At 45.9% G+C, this 17,825-nt stretch overlaps 1 protein-coding gene across 2 annotated transcripts in view; it reads left to right on the top strand.

Annotated features, from left to right (window-relative positions):
• LRP8 (LDL receptor related protein 8) overlaps positions 1 to 17,825 on the top strand; it is a 167,990-nt gene that overhangs the window by 136,647 nt on the left and 13,518 nt on the right. Inside the window, exons 5-9 of one of the 2 annotated variants that reach the window (XM_059853786.1) lie at positions 7,390 to 7,752; positions 13,977 to 14,099; positions 14,431 to 14,553; positions 17,065 to 17,184; positions 17,314 to 17,439. In XM_059853786.1, coding sequence (XP_059709769.1) covers positions 7,390 to 7,752; positions 13,977 to 14,099; positions 14,431 to 14,553; positions 17,065 to 17,184; positions 17,314 to 17,439 — 855 coding nt within the window. The remainder of the gene's footprint in view (positions 1 to 7,389; positions 7,753 to 13,976; positions 14,100 to 14,430; positions 14,554 to 17,064; positions 17,185 to 17,313; positions 17,440 to 17,825) is intronic. The other variant, XM_059853787.1, reaches the window with a different exon arrangement.

Below are 17,825 nucleotides of genomic sequence, written 5' to 3' on the forward strand. Positions count from 1 at the left end.
TCTATTCCCAAATCATAGGAATTGCAAGGCAAATCCTACTGCCATGGAAATCTCATTGCTGGTAATGTGAGCTCAGTCAGCACACGACCCTTACAGGTTTAATTGCAGTGAGTGTCACTCAGTGATTAAATTTTCCATTTGAGTAGAAAATCTAATCCTGTTTTTTGAGAAATGATTGCCATTCTTTGCTGGAATTGTGGATACATAGGTACATTGCCTACATCACATAATAGCTGTGCCCCCTAATTATCACATAACTGAAAACAGTCAGGGGCTGGTTGTTTCCTCAGCAGTCTGTCAGTCTCTCTCCCTCCCAAAATCACCACAGGGCTCTTGTGTTTGGACTTGGTCATTATAGGATGTGCTTACATTCATAACCTTGAATGGGGCTACACCAAATTCTGCCAATTGCCTTGTTGCATCCTCAGTGCTTCTGTTTTCAGGTACTTCTCCCTTCAGATCAGTTGTCTTGCAAACCATTTTATTTCAAAAGCATCTTTTAATTGTCATTGAACCTACATTCAAGCTCACTGTGGATCACTGTGTGACATGGCTGGGGAAACTGGGCAGTTGAGAAGCAAAGCTCTCAGCCTTGCCTGCTTTGTCTGTGCCCCAGAAGAGTTAACAGTGCATGTTCCAAATGCAGTGGATGTTTACCAGTGAAGCAAGCTGCAATAAGCAATATCTCCTCTTACAGACAGTTCCCATCAAGCAAAGTAAATTAGTGGAAATGGAAATTGTATGGGGCAGTGACCTCACTGCTTGCAGTGTGAGCTCTGCTTTGTCCCTCACTGCTCAGGTGAGTTCAAACCTGTGAGTCAGCAACTTCCAGGACTCCCTGCTTAGTTATGGCAGCAACTTATAAATGACTTGACTGATTCTGGGGAAATGGCTCAGCTTTCCCACTGGTTAAACTGGAACTATCCCTGTGCTTAGGAATGGGTAAGGGTAAAGAGGAAGTGGCAGGCCAGGGACATGGCTGTGGAGCCATGGGCTGGGGTTCCTTGCCTTTCCCCCATTTCCTAAGAATAAACCCAATTGTGCTGTCATTTGCCAATGTGATTGGAATGTAGCTTTTAGGATTCTGATGAAGTCTCTCCTGAGCTGGACATAAAGAAAACAGTGGGGAAAATAGGCAGGTCATGTCTCTGTGTCAGCAGATGAGCAGGGAGTGGGAATCTGCCCAGTGGGTGGAAGGTGACATCCATGGATTGGCTTTTCCTGGCAAAGTGTCTGTGATTTAAACTGCACAATGGCAAAATTAAATCGTAGCTGTGCAGAAAAGGCCATGCACAGAAATCCTCTGCAGAAAATTCATAACCACAGGGAGTCCTGCTGAATCCAAGAGGTCTGTGTGTGCAATAATGTGGGATTTGTGTGCGCTGTCCCAGGATGAAGCCCTGCTCAGGAATGCCCTGTTCTGCTTGCTGAACCTTCACATATTCCTCAGAAATACAGAATTTTGTGTGATAATATTAGAGCAGATGTTAGTTTAATGGCTATTATCAGATGTTTCTGAGGGATTTGCCAAATTGGTATAATTTGTAAAACTGCCATTTTAATAAGCAAGTCATGTCTAAGGGAATAGGCGTGAGCTTGTCCTGTACCAGCTCCAATTTTCAAAGTCAGGAAAGAAATGCACTAGACACTTCACAGCACATTTGTTTTCCAGTTAAATTTTGGCTAGTACTGAACATCTCCAATCTGATTCAGCTGATTATATTCCAGTCAGAATATAAAAGAGTAATAATAATGTCTTTATCCTCATGAGATCCACGTGGGGTGTCTTGGATGGTGACAAAAGCAGGACAGTATTAACCTTTGGTATTCTGACCATCCATTTTTGTCTTTCAAGCTGTTTTATTTTACCCTTAAACCCTCTACACTGGATTCACTTGTTGTTATTTTGAGGTAATTTTCAGTCATTTAGCCAGAAGAACATCTGATAAACTTCCTAACCCTTTCCTGGTTTGAAGGAAAATTGGAGACCTCAGGTAGGAGTTGCAATCTTATTGCACATACATAAAATTAAAGACAGTGTACATACCTTTGTACATAAACTGCTTCTCTCTGTAAATTGGGGGTCATAATTAATTCTATTTCCAGATAATTAAACCACTTGGAATGAATATGTGTATCTTAGGAAATACATTCTAAACCACTGAATTCATTTTTGAACCAACTATTATTTGTCAGCAGGGGCTTTGGCATCTGGTTGCTGGGTTATAATTAACTAATACTATGCAAATAGTGCTGCAGAGAATGGGAAAATGACTGATTTGTGTTTGAGGGCAGCGTGTGACAAAGGCAGCCAGCACATGCAAATATTAATTTGCAGGAGTGCGTGAGATGGCTCCTTAGCTCCATTAGTGACTGGAACAATATCAGGAATTACTATTCCTGCTGCAGCCTCCATCTAGATGGGCTTTTCGGTATCAATCACCATGGCAACAACCACTGGTGGGAGTCAGGCTGCAATTCCGCTGCATTATTCCCTCCATGGGAGGCCTGTCATTTTTTCAGAGCAATGAGCTTCAAGGTCATCTTCATTTACCTCCATCTCTTTTGCTGTCCTTCCTGGAGGGCAGCTTTCCATGGGAAACTTGTCCTTCCAGGCACGAATCCGTGCTTTAAAGACTGGCATTTGACAGAAGATCTGTATGAAATATTCAGGTATTTGGTAAGCAATTGGCTGCAGGCAAAATAAATAATTTAGACAGAATTAAACCTGAAAATAAATACTAGTTAAGCAAAACTAACATGCTGACAGTGCTGGTAACTGGCACTTCCAACATAATCTACCTGGTCTGCACTCTGTGACCTCCTTATCCGTGGCCCAGCTCAGAGATTGGTTCCTGTGGGCTCAGGGAGCTGGGCTTGCACTTGGGACACAAAACCTGGGCAGATGGAGTTCAGGAATTCCACCCCTCAGCCCTGCAGAACTCAAGTCCTAAATCTCAGAGCTTGGGAGAGTTTCTCAAGTCCAGCAGCCTCCCCTGCCAGTGTTGAAGCAGCCATGAATCAGCAGCAGATTTCTCCCTCCCTGATGCAAATGTTGGTATGCACAAATCATCCTCTGCCTGCTTTAGAAGATCCATTATCAGATTTAAACAAACATAAATTTTCAGACACATTTTTAAAGTTGCTTTGGGGACAGTGTCAGAAAGATACAGTGTAATAATTCATCTTATCTTGTCTTCAGCATCAGTGGATAATTGCTGCTATCCACTTTACCACAAATTTTACCAAATAATTACCATTATTTAAGCCATTCATGTAATTTCAAGTAGAAATGGCTCTTTTGGAGGAGAGATGAATTAAATACTTGAGTCTTACTGAAAAGCTATAAAATCTTTAATTAGAGATTAGCAATGGCAGCAGTTACAGTCCATTGTACATAATTCCCAGCTCCTGGTAATGATGGATATACCATTCATTTAATTTTTTCAATTTTATCTAGATTTGAGGATCCATGCTTGGTAGAGTTGTCTATTGTAGAAATGTTATGTACAAATATATATATTTTTGAAATGACAATTTTTTTAATGAGCACTCTGTATTTTTAGAGATTTTTTCATCTTGACAGCATTCTGCGTTTTTCTAAAAGCACTTAAAAAGCATGTGGCAGAATTATCTGAATTTTTTGGTGCCATGCCTGAGCTAAGAGTGTCCCTGCTGCACCAGACTCTCACTGAAGCCTCTGGTTAAATCCTGGCTCTGGGCAAAAGAGAAGCAGCCAGCACTGAAACACTAACTCCACAACTGCAATCTCTCTGATCTTCTGTTATTTTCTTATTTTTACTTCCTCTATCCCAAGGCTGCTTCTGCTCTGCTCTCCTCAAGAGAAGTGACAAGAGTGCAGCTGCAGGCTGTGAGGCAAAATCTGTGACAGTTGTGCTCTGCAGACTGGCACATAGCACAGGGCAAAAATTAATGCAGAATACCTCAGGTATATTTTGTCTATAGGCAAAATCACCTCTACATAATCATTTATGTGTGATATTTTACTTCCTGAAACTGTGAAGAACCTTTTAACATTACAGTGCTCTACAGTAAACTGCTGTTATGCTTTCAAGACTGTTGGTTAAACACATCTTTACAAGCCTTTCCAAGATTTCTACTGGGATCACTCATGTTTGAAGTAGGTTTTGCACCTTAGAGTACAACATTTATTAATTTCTTCTGTGCTAAAGAAAGCAAATTATTATTTGATTCCTTGGTCTTAAGTGAATCAGCCTACAATAGGATAGGCAGCAAATTTGGAGAATGCAAACAAATTGCTCAAGTCAAAAAATACCCCAGTGATCATTTAATTACTGCTGGCACATTTTCTACTGCAATGCTCTGGAGGCAATGAAATTTTGTAGTGATGGGACTGCGAGGTACCCTGACAGATTTATGGAAGGGGATGTGAAGTAAACTGTCCCTGGGGCTTTCCTGCCCCATGCCCATCTCTGCAGGTGCTGGGTAAGATAATTGTGAGGTTTGTTTATGGGCTCTCGGTGCCAGGCGGTGCCCCTGCCCGGGCACAGCTCTGCTGGCAGCCTCAGCCTGACCCTGCCGTGCCCTGAGCATCTCAGCTGTCTGCCAGGGAGGATGAGGGAAGGGTCAGGGGTCCTGGGGTGCTATCTGCCCTGCCATGGCAGCAGCAGGGCATGGAAGGGGGGGATGGAGCTCTCTGCTGGGGGCAGGTGTGACCCAGAAGGAACTGCTTGATCCTGGGAGGGGAGTTACCAACAGCCAACCTCCTCTGCTTGTTCGTGGAGAGAGAGCTTGTAGTCTCTGGTGCTGGCATCACACTGAACTTAATTTTTAAAAAGAAATAAAATAATCATGACCATGCAATTTTCTAGCTAGCAATTCTTAGGCTTCACTGAGAAAGTCCTTATGAGAGGTTACAAAAGCTGAACTACTTCTGCTTCCCAGCTGTGCTTATCAGTAATTTTATATCTGTACTGGGATTTCTGGGTGCAAAGGAGGAGCTTTTGTGCAAACTTCCATTGTCTGTATCCCACTCCTATGTTTATCAGTTGCCTATGTTTATTATTTGCCAATGCAGCAGATTCTGAAGGGAAACATGTACAAACAGGAGGAGGGGTGGAGGTGGGACCAGGAAAAAAATGAGGGGAAAAAGAGGGGCTCATTACAGTTGCTGGAAAGGAAATTTATGCACATTTGGAATGTGCAAATCATTACAATTTTGCCCAAACATTAAGGATCAAAGAACTATACAAGACTTTGCTCTGTCTGTTTCTGAGATTCATCAAAATAATGCCAGAAAAGCAATTTCTTCTTCTCAGCCTTTATCTGTTACAGAAGCAGTACACAGCCATAGAAATATTCCTGTTTTCCCACTTCCATTCTAAAATGGATTGGTAAGATTCTAACTGTTACCTTGAATTTCCACTTCATGGAGGAATGTCCCATATGCAGTTCTGTGTAATGGCTCCTCTGAAGGCAGTGTTAAGTTATATAGCTGTGTACTCATCAGTAGGGCTAATAGATGATTTCTAGCCATGGGGTGAGGATAGAGAAATCTGCTGAATGGAGATAAAGAGCAGAATTTAGGTAATATTTAGAGCATTTTAATGGTCTCAAGTTTGCCATGAAAAAGAGGAAGGTTTTTAGATGCTTTTCCACCAGACTGTGCTTCAGGTCCTTATGAGAAGGATTCACCTCCTAGTATTGGCTCCTTCTGTTTGGAGAGGAGAAACTGTGTCTGTTCCAAGGGACAGGTGCCTGTTGAGGGCATCTCAGTATCTAAAATCCTCTACCAAGTGCAGAAGGAGCCAACAGCTCCTTTGGTGCCTCGCTCTGTTGCATTCCATGATTGGTGTCAAGGGGGGCAGCTGAAATTCTCTTTAATGTTTCTCCCTGCTGGAGAGAGCCTGGGTCCTGGCCAGTGCATGGCAGCATTGCAGCAAGGAAGGCAATCCTCTTTCTCTTCTAATTAGGTGGATTGCTGTGCTCTAACATCTGGAAAACCTGGGGCTAAATGGGGCAGAGCACAGGGCAGGAGGGGAGAGGTGTGTGTGTGTGTGTGTGTGTGTGTTTATATTCATGTTATGATGTAAAATGAGAGGCTGCTTAGGTTATCAGGCAGAGCCCAGCGGGTTTGCCAGACAGAATGTAATTAGGCATCTGTACAAGTGGACATGTTCTTAAATGCTGGATAAATACAGCTTTATTCCCAGGTATAAATCAGACATAATATTGCAGTAGAATCACACTGGGTTCCTGTCACTGGCTGAAATCTGGGATATGTCTGGTCTTTTAGAGGGATTCTGCTGCTTTGCAGGTGCAATTGCCATTGCAGAGATTGGCACCATCTAAACTGTGTGGTCTAGGGTAGGGCTCTGCAGATATGGCAGTAAGTAGTTCTGCTTCTGAAGACAAAAAAAATTCCCAAGTACAATTAAAAAAAAAAAAAAAGCTTATTGCAATTTATATGCATTTATATTTATTGTCATTTATCAAAGCCATACTTCCCTGTAGAGGGCTGAAACTGCAGAAGAAGAATTCTTTTCTAAGTAACTACCTCAAAGTACTTATGGAGAATTTCTTCCATGGTTTTGGTTCCCCTATGCCTTGATGGAATAAAGTGACTTCGAACTGCACTTTGTTGGAGTACCTGAAAGTTTAATTTGAGCAGGCATCTCTGGTTCAGCTGTCCATTAGGCTTGCAGAGGAGAGTGCTCCACTCAGCTTCTATCTGACAAGTGCCTCATTTGTATGTTAATGTTGAGTTGTGATTTCCAGAGAAGGCATTCAGTGTGTTGTAAAGGGCCTTACTGGCAGATTGCAGCTAAATTGATGCTCGACTCACTAAATATTTACCCTACACATCCCACTTAATATGTCCAAAACCAGGCATACTGTGAAATCCTGAAACCTGATTCTGTGCTTATGAAAGTCAGGAAGCTGGTAATGTCAGCTTGGAGCCAAGCAGAGCCCCGGCGCTGCCAGCACAGCCCCAGCCTCTCCCTGCAACCTTCCCATTCCCATTCCCATTGCCATTCCCATTCCCATTGCCATTCCCATTCCCATTCTGTGCTGCTGCTCCCACCCAGGGCTCCCTAGCTGCTCCTCAGTGCCAGGACAGCGCTGCCCCTGTCTCTGCCCCCCACAGTTCCCACAGGCCTGCTGCCCCTCCTTCTCCAGAGCTGCCCTGGTCCCTAGAGGACACATCCTGAGGCACAGCTGAGGAGCGCTGTGGCCTCACCGGCTCCTTGCCACGTGGCAACCACTGGTAGAAATGTTTGGGGTAGGACAGCCTGGGTAATGCCTTTGTGCCTGTGCCCTCAGACATCCCTAATGTGCTAAAGCTGGGCCAGTGGTGAGGGCTGGGTTGGAGACCTCCCAGCTCACCTGTTGGTTTTTATTCCCAAGCCTGTTCTCCCAATGAGTTCCAGTGCAGTAACAAGTCGTGCATCTCCATCATCTTCGTGTGCGACGGTGACAACGACTGCGGGGATGGCAGCGACGAAAGGAAGTGCTCCCCTCTGACCTGCAACCCCAACGAGTTCCAGTGCAACAACAGCATGTGCATCCCGGAGCTGTGGGTGTGCGACAACCAGCCCGACTGCGAGGACCAGTCGGACGAGTCCATGGAGAAGTGCGGCTACGACGCCAAGGCCCTCAACACGTGCGCGGCCCACGAGTTCCAGTGCGGGAACGGCGAATGCATCCACCTCAACTGGAAGTGTGACGGGGACGAGGACTGCAAGGACAAGTCTGACGAGCAGGACTGCCGTGAGTGTCTGCAGGGGCAGGGCCCGGGGCTCTCTGGGCTGGGGGGAAGGGTCAGGAGGCTGCCTGGGCTGTGTTTGAAGGCAAGGCTTTGATGTCTGAGCAGCAGCTGTGCCACACAAGGAGCGCTTGCGTCCCACATGACGTGGCTGGGTGCCCAGCCCAGCAGGGTCAGGTGTATTCCACACTCCTTTGTGCTTTTTCCTTGAGAATCCAGAGAGGAGGTCTAAGAGCTGTTGGATGGTACCGTGCCTCAGAAGAGTTCTGTTTCACTAGAAAGACAAGGAGTGAAAAATGGGAAAAATGTTCAAAGCCCTCAGGCTGCATGGTGGGGTCAGAGCCTGGAGGTTAGAAGCTGCTATGCTAAAGGGAATATATGATCAGCAGAAAAAAAATAATTCATTTTCTGCCTCTGAAGTTGGAGTATACTGAACAAAGCAGTCAAGAGAAGTACCTCTGAAGAATCCAGTTTGAAATGCATTTTGAGCTTAGCTTGATAAAGGCAGAGAGCTAATAAATAATGGATTTCTTTTCAGCTGGCTTTATGCATGTAACAAGCTGGCGTTGGTATGTGTGGTATTTTGAATGTTTCATCCATTTTTAGCCACTAAACTGTTCAAGCTGGTCACTTACCTGAGGAGGGAGAGAGAGGAAAACAAGAGCAAAATGTTTTGCTAGAATATTCATAATGACAAGATTGAAATTAAATATTTACATAGCTGTTTATATTTAGCAGCTCTGACATTGGGCCACCTCTGGGGAGGAAGGCAACAACCAGCTGCAAACACAGGGATTTTTGCAAGGTATCTAAGAAAATGTATCACTTTTGCCAGCACCATCTCTACATACCCATGACAACACCAAGGCCAGGCTGGTGAGCAGCAGTGTGGGAGAGCCCTTCAAGGAGCTGGGGATCAGGATTCTCTCCAGGCAGAGAAGGTATAAATTCAGTGGCTTCTTTAACAAGAGAAGGGTGTGAATCCTAGACACCACTGTTTGCACTGCAGGAGAGCAGAGGCATGAGCCACAGGTTACCCTGGAGCTGCTGGGCCTCTAAAATTGCCAAGAACTCTTAAGAGAGGCCAGAGCTGAATAGGAGAAGTCAAAAACATTTTGTTAGGAAGAGAACAGCTTTGGCTGCTGGGCACAAGGCTGTCAGCCCCTCCCAAGGAGGAGTGGATTAGGTAGGCTGTCTTTTCCTTCATCTCCAAGAAGGTGCTGAAGTTGCTGACAGAGCTCTTGGGCAGCAGGTAGCCAGGCAGTGCTGCCAGGCTCTGAAGGACCCCGGGGACCGTGGAGTAAGGAGACAAAGTTGGTTCCTGGCTCTGTTTCAGGAAGGCCATGCAGAAGCACAGCTGCTGGAGATGGGCACTGCTGGCTGGTTGGTTTGGTGCCTGCGAGGTTTGGTGCCTGTTTTGATCCTGAGCCCTCCCGTGGGCAGTCCTGTACCTGTGTCCCCTCCAAATCAGGAGGCAGTGGCAAGGGCTGTGTTACAAACAAAGGTGAAGAACTGGTGTCTGGTACAGGGGACTCCAGCAGAACTGATCTCTGTCCCACAGGATGCATTCCCTGCAGTCACAGCAGCCTGAGAGGGTGGCTGAGTTTGGACAGCTCAGGAGAGGGAAAGGTGAGCTCTCTTCTATTGCCAAGTGGAGAAAGGGAGGAGCAGCTCACTGATGGTGCTTTCTGATTAAATGCCTCTTAAATTTCAATCCCTCTTCAACTTGAAATGTTTTAAGTCTTTTACAGGCCCCAATTATTTTGACATTCTGTTGGGTGAGAGGAGTGGGACTGTGCCCATGTACCTTCCTGAGGCAGAGGGCCCCCTGTTCCCCAGCTTCTTTCCTTGGTGTGACAGGCACCAGCCAAGTCCAGCCATGTCAAACTGCTGAGCAGTGAGGAGCACAGCTCCACCAGCCTCTCTGAGCTGCAGAGCCTCAGCCAGCAGCACTTCCAGAGGCAGCTCCCAGGACACAGCTGGACACTGCTGCAGCACAGCACGGTGCTGACAACCAGTGGAGAAAGGAGGAAATGTGGCAGAAGTGACTTGAGAGAATTCTGAGTAGTGGAGATTTAGCACAAGGAGGATCTCTTTCCAGAAAGTCTCAGTCCAACACAATGTGCAGTTTGTCTACCTGTGAGAAACAAGGATGTGAGCTGATTCTGCTGCCTTCAGTCCTGTGGATTGGGAAACAGAGGGATTCAAAACCCCATTGTTTTGTGTGCCTGGTTCTGGTGGCAGCCCAGTGCCACAGCAGTGTGTGAGCCCACAGCCATTCACACTGCATGGATGGGATTCTCTGAGGCAGCAACCAAGAGAGGCCTTGCAGTACTGAGTGCTGGTGTAGCTGATGTGTGGGCTGGGTCAGAGCCAAAACTCATATTGCTTCCCCATCCTAAATGCAGCTGCTGCTGGGGTGCACCTTCCTGCAGTAAGGGACATTTGGGAGCTCTGGAAACTCAGCATCACTGTTCACCTGTTGGACTGAAGAGTCTAGGGAACTTTCTGATTATTCTGCTCTGCAGAATTTCTCTGTTTGAGATCAGAATCATGGGACAAGCAGACAGTTACAGGTGTGTGACACAGCTCTGTCCCCTTAGCAACAAGAATGGCACATGGGCTCCTTGGCTGGACTTGATTAAAACTGCAGATCCCACCACTACATCTTCTCTTGCAAATGGGGATCATATGGGGTTTGTGCAGTATAAACAGAGGGATGGGAAGTAATGCTTTAAAAAAAAGTCATGAGGCCATCAACCATCATTTGTTATAAACATTTTGGATTGGTAAATGAGTAGAATAGAAATGAAGGGTGACAATTGGTGAACAGGTTTTGGCAGCGAGACAGCAAATAAATGGGAAGGAATGAGTCATTTCAGGAAAGCTGTGTGAGAACATTGGGTGGCTGGGGTTTTTTCCATAGCATATATATTCAAATATGTATATATGTATATTTATAAAATGAACATTAGGTTAGATTTATTAGTCTCCAAATCTGGAATGGTTATATTTTAATATGTCCTTTGCAACTTGCATTAAGGCATGCAGGAGGGAGAATAAATAATGCTTACAACTGACAGCAAGAAAACAGACCCCTTGAGACCTGACCTCACACTTTCCTGCCTCTGTCTCCCCATCTATAAAATGGGATTGATGCATTTTGCAAATGTTGGGATTTTCTTTTTTGGGGAGGAAGGGAAAAAAACCAGAAACCAGAAGAAACTGAGGCTCAGGTTTGGAGTCTGGAATAGACCTGCTGAATTTGAGGGATGCAGCTTTGTGCCCAGGATTTGTAAATGGGAAGTGTGTCTCTTTGAGGAGGCCTGTTAATTTAGCAGGGCTTTGGTAATTAGTTTTGTATTTGATTTTCTGAGGAGATGGCTGTAAAACTACTGAGATTTCACCGATTTAAACCTTCCAAATTAGGCACAGCAATTTTCTAAATATCTTGTGCAAATAAACAGCACAGCTTTTCCCTTTTCTTGGGTTATTGCTTTTCCTTGGGAATGGCCTTAATGGGAACCTGCTGTCAGCTCTGCCAGTGGGGCTGAGATGAGTTAGTGCCTCAACTTCAGGATAATATGGAATTCTTCTCAAAAATGCAGCAAAAATTAGAAATGCCATACATGCATTTTAGTGCCTTTGTAATCAGTAAGAGCCATTATTCTATCAGCCTTTTCTAGGTGTCTGTTAAGAGGCTCAGGGGCTGCTCCTCAAAGGTCTGAACTTCCACAGCTCTTGTGGAGTGAGAACTGAGCCAGGAAACCCAGCCTGGTCTCCAAACTTGTGTCTCTTCTTGAAGCAAAGCTTTGTGCAGTGGAGTACAGCCCCACATCTGTGTTTTGCAGTCTCTGTAGCAACTGAGCTAAGAATTGTGCTGTCATTTTTCTCTCAGTCTTGTGGTGCTTCTGCAACATTGTCTTTGCAATTCCTACAAAATTCTCCTTAATTTTAATTCATTTTAGGAATAGAAACCTTTTTGTTCTTAGCATTTAGCTATAGCTGCTTTTTAGAAGAGCTTTGAAGATTACAATGGAAGACAATTATAGGTTTTATAGCAGCTGTCTTCCAAATCTGTAGCTGTTGTCACACAGATTTACCTGATGCACCAGAGATCTGTTTCTGCTCCAGAAAAGACAAAACCCCATTGGCTTTAATTGCATGTTACACTTTTGTGAGGGGGTATTTTGTGTATAAACACACTAATATTTATAGTTAGAAATGGAGGACCATCCTATCCTACCTCCACCCACAGAAGTTGCTAGAGAAAAGGTGAAGCAAACTGGTTTTCAAGTTCGGGGTGAAGACAAGAAGTAATTGTGGCAAAGGAATTTTCAGTGAGACAACTGAAAAGCCTTGCAGTGGCCGAGGTTTAGCTTGGCAGAAGTCAGGGTTTCCTGTGGAGGAGGGTGCTTTCTCCCTGGTCAGGGGTCACCCAGGCAGGTGTCTGTACATGCCAGGAACAGTTTAAGCATAAGTGACTTTGCCTCCCTGCAGGAGTTCTTGGTGTCACTTCCAGACCTGTGCTCTGTGACTCTCCCAGAACACAGCATGATTTCTTTCCCTCCTTCATTTTTCTGCGTTTGGTAGAGCAGCAGATCCCATGTGTTTAGTTTGGAGCTGCTGTCCCAGATGTCCCACTGAGGTTTCCCATTCCTGTGCCTGGGTTTATTAGCTGAAACATGGCAGCACTGCTGGTCCTATAACTGTGCTTATTGCTTGGGGTTTTTTTCTCACTTTGCAGCTTTTTATGAATATAGTGCATATGGCTTTCCTCTCCAAGGAGCAGTGCTATTTCCAAACTTTCCTCTTGTGAATACTGTGTATTTCTAATGACAGGGTTTCTCCTTTCCCCCTCCCACCCTGCAGTTGTGGCTTTTTCTGTCTCTGGTGCCTTTTGCTGGCTGAAGATGGACTAGAACTAGTCCAGTGAAGCAGTCATGAACCTGGATCCTGCATCCTGCAGGATGCAATCACCAGTAATGTGGAGTCTTTGTGCACTGATACTTTATAATATTGATGCTGGCTCACTTCGTGTCTGCAGCTCTTCCTGGGTTATCTGAAATTACTCATTTTTATATTAGAACCAGTTTGTCAAATTGTCAAGGGCAGTCTGCAGACAGCTCTCACCTCCCATGTAGTAACACCAGTGCTGGCCTCCCCTCAGTGCTCAGAAGCAGTGATTTTCTGTCAGCCCACACCAGGACACAATCATGTGATGGAAAGGCTGGAATCAGGAACTCTCCAGGGTGTGCTGCCTTAATAGGATTTTAAAAACACATCCGATGGGCCCCTCAGAAGGAAGCTGCAAAACATGTCCAGGAATGAGGAGCCTGTTTTGCCAGGCTGCCTGAACCCTGTGTCAGCACAGGGCTGGTCCCAGCTAGGGAGGGCTCTCATTCATGGTAATTTGGGAAGGGATATATGAGTGCTTTTAGCATGGTCTGTGCAGGAATCTGGTTTATATTTTTTCCCAACTTTGCAGTTTATCAGATCTGGTTTGAGTCTGTTATAACCTGACCTGGACAAATGAATTTCCGGCATGAAAACTGGGCTGATATTGTGGAGGTGTTTAGGGCTGGAAACCCCAAGAAACATCTCAGTGCAGTGGAGCTCTTCTGCCTTCCAGTGGGCTGTTGGCTCATGGGCATTTGGTAACCTGTTGATTGTGTCTCATTGCTGCCTTCATCCCTGCTGTGACCACACTGCTTTGGCAGAGTCACTGCAGGTCTCTTGCCTGGGCCTTAGCCCGAACATGTTTTGAAATGTATCTGAAATGTAATTTTTCTGAAGGGGGGAGAGCTGAGGAGTAGTTGCCTTTGCCTACCCAGTGTCACTCTATACTCCCAGCTGGAAAGCAGCCCAGCCTCACACAGACTGCAGCCCCAGAGCTGCCCACTGCTGGGAGTTTTGCTGCCTGCTTGCTTTGTTCTGTGTCACCTGAGAAACTTCACTGCCTGCAATGGGCTGTTTTGCCTGGGTGTCCTCATATGGGCTTTGATGCTGTTTTCCTAAGGATGTAGAGAGTGGTCTGGGAGAGCAGAGGGGCACAAGAGAACAGTGGCTGAGGCAGCTGCTGCCTCTGTTGCTTTGGTGGGAACAGCCGATACTCTGACATTGGCTGACGGAGGATGCAACCACAGCAGTGTCAGAGGGACATGGCTGATGGGTACCACACAAATGACTGAGTTCTGTGTGACTGATGCTTCAATGTGTTGTCTTAAAGCCCTGGTGACCTGCCAGCCAGATGAATTTCAGTGTGGTGATGGGACCTGCATCCATGGAGCGAAGCAGTGTGACAAGGTGCACGACTGTCCTGACAACAGTGACGAGGCCGGCTGTGTCCAAGGTGGGTACAGGTGCTCCTCGTACTCCATGGGGTAAATCTGCCAGGGCTGGTGGCCTCTGGAAAGGGAAGAGGCCTGTGCTTCTCCTCTGGGCCATGCCAAGCTGCCTCCTGTACCGTTTTAAGCCATTTTTGCAGTGGGATTGCTTGGGAGAGATGATTGTGCTGACCAGGCAGACTGCATGACTTGAAAAGTTCTTTGCATGATGCTTAGGCTCAATGTTCATTTGCTTAATCCCATCCCATTTCTGCTAATGATGCCCTCCTGAGCTTTATGTCAGCCTGTTTGTTGTCATCTAACTTAGATGCTTTCCTCTCTTGCCCAACATGACAGAGTCAGCATGTGAAAGTCCCAGCAAGTTTCAGTGTAAGAGTGGAGAGTGCATTGACGGAGGCAAAGTGTGCGATTCACATAGAGACTGCAGGGACTGGTCTGACGAGCCTCTGAAAGAATGTGGTACAGTACTTGCCTTCTACGTGTTGCTCCTGTTGTAACTGCTTCCCCTCTTCTCCATCTGGTGCTCACAGCTTTGAGTGTAACCACATGTAGCTGCTAATGCTATTTCTCACTCTGCTCCTCTTTCCTTGCCTTTATTCTCTCATCACCCTTCATATGAATATAATTAGTAGCTTAGTCTGATCATCTGTAAGTTTGAACTGTGCCCTTCTCCACTGAATTTTTATTCTCAGAGGGATGTATGAATTGAGCACGAGACTAGGAATGAGGAATTCCCCCTCTCCCCAAATACTGGTGTCCTCCTCAACACACACCAGTTTATTTAGCCTCATTGCCTAAATTATCTTTGAATTCTAAGATGATGATAACACCATAAAAATATAGTGTTGGGAACATGCTTTGAAGGTGAAAACATGTAGAGTGGCAGCAACCTCTGAGAGAGGACTTCAGCCATTTCTGGGTTGTACATGTTGTTGCTGCTTCCCTCAGCAATGACAGCAGGCTGCTCTCTGCAGCGTCCTGCCAGCTCTGGGCTGTGGGAATGCCAGGAGAGTCAGGGCTGTTGGAGCCAGGGGAACAGAGCTGAGGGCACAGAGCTGTGCCCTTCTCCATAGGATAGCCCTCTCTTGCCTTTCCCACCAGACATTGTGGGCACCAGCCCCAATCTGCAGCATTACTCAAACACATTTGTTGTTTTCCCCGGTGCAGAGATGTCTCCAACAGGCATCTCCTTCCATGACATCACGGAGCTGATGTTATTTAAGGGGAGTTGCTGCCCCTTAAATAACTCCTGTTCAGGAAGAACTGTCAGTCTGTCCCTGTTTTAGACAAGGAAGAGTGTGTGCATGCCTAGTGAAGATGCTCCTACCTCATGCTTCCAGTGTGCCCTTGCTTTCTTCCACTAATCCACGTCTCCCGGTTTCTCTGAGTGGGTGTTGCAGTGTCTGTCTGTGGAGGTCTCCCAACAAAGCTGGCAGCCCAGTTTGTCGTAGGAGACTGGGCAGTGGCACAGCTGGGCTGGTGCTCAACCCAGTGGTCATGGTGCCATGACTGGTGCAGCCCTGGGCTGGCAGTGAGGTGTTGTCTGGGTTGGGAAGCAGAGAAGAGCCCCCAGGGGAAGGTGTTTCTCGAAGGGCACAGTGCTGTGGATTGCTGTGACTGTAACGCCCACACACAGGTCATCCCCAGAGGAGGCAGAGGTGCAGGACACTCTCCCCAGCTCAGTGTGTCTGTCTGGCCCTGCTAAACTCTGCAGTGCCCTCTGAGAGTCCCCCAGAAAAGCACTGCAGAAGGCAGGACAATACTTGGCTATTTTAGTCAGGCAAACTTGCTCCATTAATTATGTGTTGATATCTCTGTATGTCCCTGCTAGGAAGGTGAAAGCATCCCAGAGCAGAGTTGGATTCCTTCTGGCATGGTATTTTCCCTGTCTTACTGACTTAATTGGGTTGTGGTTGTTTCCATTTTCTTCCAAGAGCAGTGATTTATTTGGCTCTGCTGTGCTGCTCACCTGCAGTGTGCAAGGAAGCAAGAAGTAAAAAATAAATGAAAAATTTGCCTTTAAATTGCATTATAGACTGAAGCAAATCAGTTTTCCTTGTTCTGGTGAGTCCACTATCCCTGAAATCCCACAGCCCCTGTTCAGCAGTCTTCCTTAAGGAGAGAACTTTCTCTTCACCTTTTGTAGGTCAATTACAACAAGAAGAAATGTTGTCTCTGACAGGAAACCAGCTTTTCCCAACCTCTCATTCAGTTCTACTTTTAAAAATCCATTTATTCTGTTTTTCATTTCAGCACTTGAGAGCAGGATCAGACAGGTGGCCTTGGATTAGAAAAGGTCCCAGGAGAGGATGGGGGCTGTTGCTTTGTAAATTGCACACTGGGGCTGCTGGGGGTGCCAGCAAAGACTGCTGTGGGGGACGTGTTCGTGGGAGGACTGTATCTCAGTGCTAATGGAGTATCTCTGACAGACTGCACTTCGGTGGTTTCTGGAATTTTTCACATAGATCATTCCTTGGAGCTAGATGGGAAAATAGTAGAGTATTTCAAAATAGCTGGCCCCTGGGAGATGAGAGTCCCCCAGCATGAATTATTAAAGCTCAGAGAGACTGTTCAGAAAAGTCAACAGGAACCAGCGCATGGGGAAGAAGGAGTATGCTGGTGAGAGCCCTTAGGTCCCTTGGAATTTTCTCAAATGTGGCAGAACAGCTCAAAGCAGCAGCTCTCTGAAGGGATGAGATGCAGAGACTCACATATGTGGTATCCCCAGGGCTCCCCATTCACTCAGCCACTAGCTTTGAGTTCAAGTGATCCCCCAGTGTTGGTTTGGAATAATAAAGAGCATGAAGGTGATACAGTGGAGGCTTCCTGTCTCTGAAGGCACTCGTGCTCTATAGGGCTTGTACCAAAACTGATGGAAATGGGAAAATTTCTGAGGAGATCTCTTAATTTTATTCAATCTCCCAACGAAAAGCCCCCATTTGTCATAGGTGATCTGTGTATCCCCTGCAGGTGTTAATGAATGCTCAATGAACAACGGTGGCTGCTCACACATATGCAAAGACTTGAAGATTGGTTACGAGTGCGAATGCCCGCCTGGATACAAGCTTCTGGATAAAAAGACGTGTGGAGGTAATTGACATGCAAACAGCAGTCCCTTGTGTTTCACCATAGAGAGACGTGATTATACTCACTTGAGCATTGCTCCATCACAGATGGTTTGATTTCAAGTTATTGATGGGTTTCAAACACTCCTTTCAGACATAGATGAATGTGAGAATCCAGACGCTTGTAGCCAGATCTGCATTAATTACAAGGGAGACTACAAATGTGAGTGCTACGAAGGATACGAGATGGACACCCTGTCCAAGAACTGCAAAGCTGTAGGTAAGACAGTGCCACAGGCACGAAAACTCTGCTTGCTCAACAGCACAACTCCGCTAAGAAAACACGCTCACAGGCTGAGGCAGGGGAACGGAAACAAAAGGAAACAGACAAATCAAGCAAAGACATTTCACTGTGAGCAGCACAGAGCTGCTGCTGCACTAGCAGATGCGTCTCTAGGCAAGAACTACTGATCATGCAGATCAGAATATTTTAACAGTGTACAGAGCAAGATTGCAGTCACTACTTGGCTGTTTGAAGCTGAAACTAGAAAAGAAAGTCTCTTGACAGGTGTTATTGAAAACAGTGCAGCAAAAACATTTTGTGGTAGTAGTATTGAAAGAAAGAAAACATCCTGATTAAAACAGGGTATCTGAGCCAGCCCTCCA

This window comes from Haemorhous mexicanus, chromosome 9, assembly GCF_027477595.1.
Source record: "Haemorhous mexicanus isolate bHaeMex1 chromosome 9, bHaeMex1.pri, whole genome shotgun sequence".
Classification (NCBI taxonomy): domain Eukaryota; kingdom Metazoa; phylum Chordata; class Aves; order Passeriformes; family Fringillidae; genus Haemorhous; species Haemorhous mexicanus.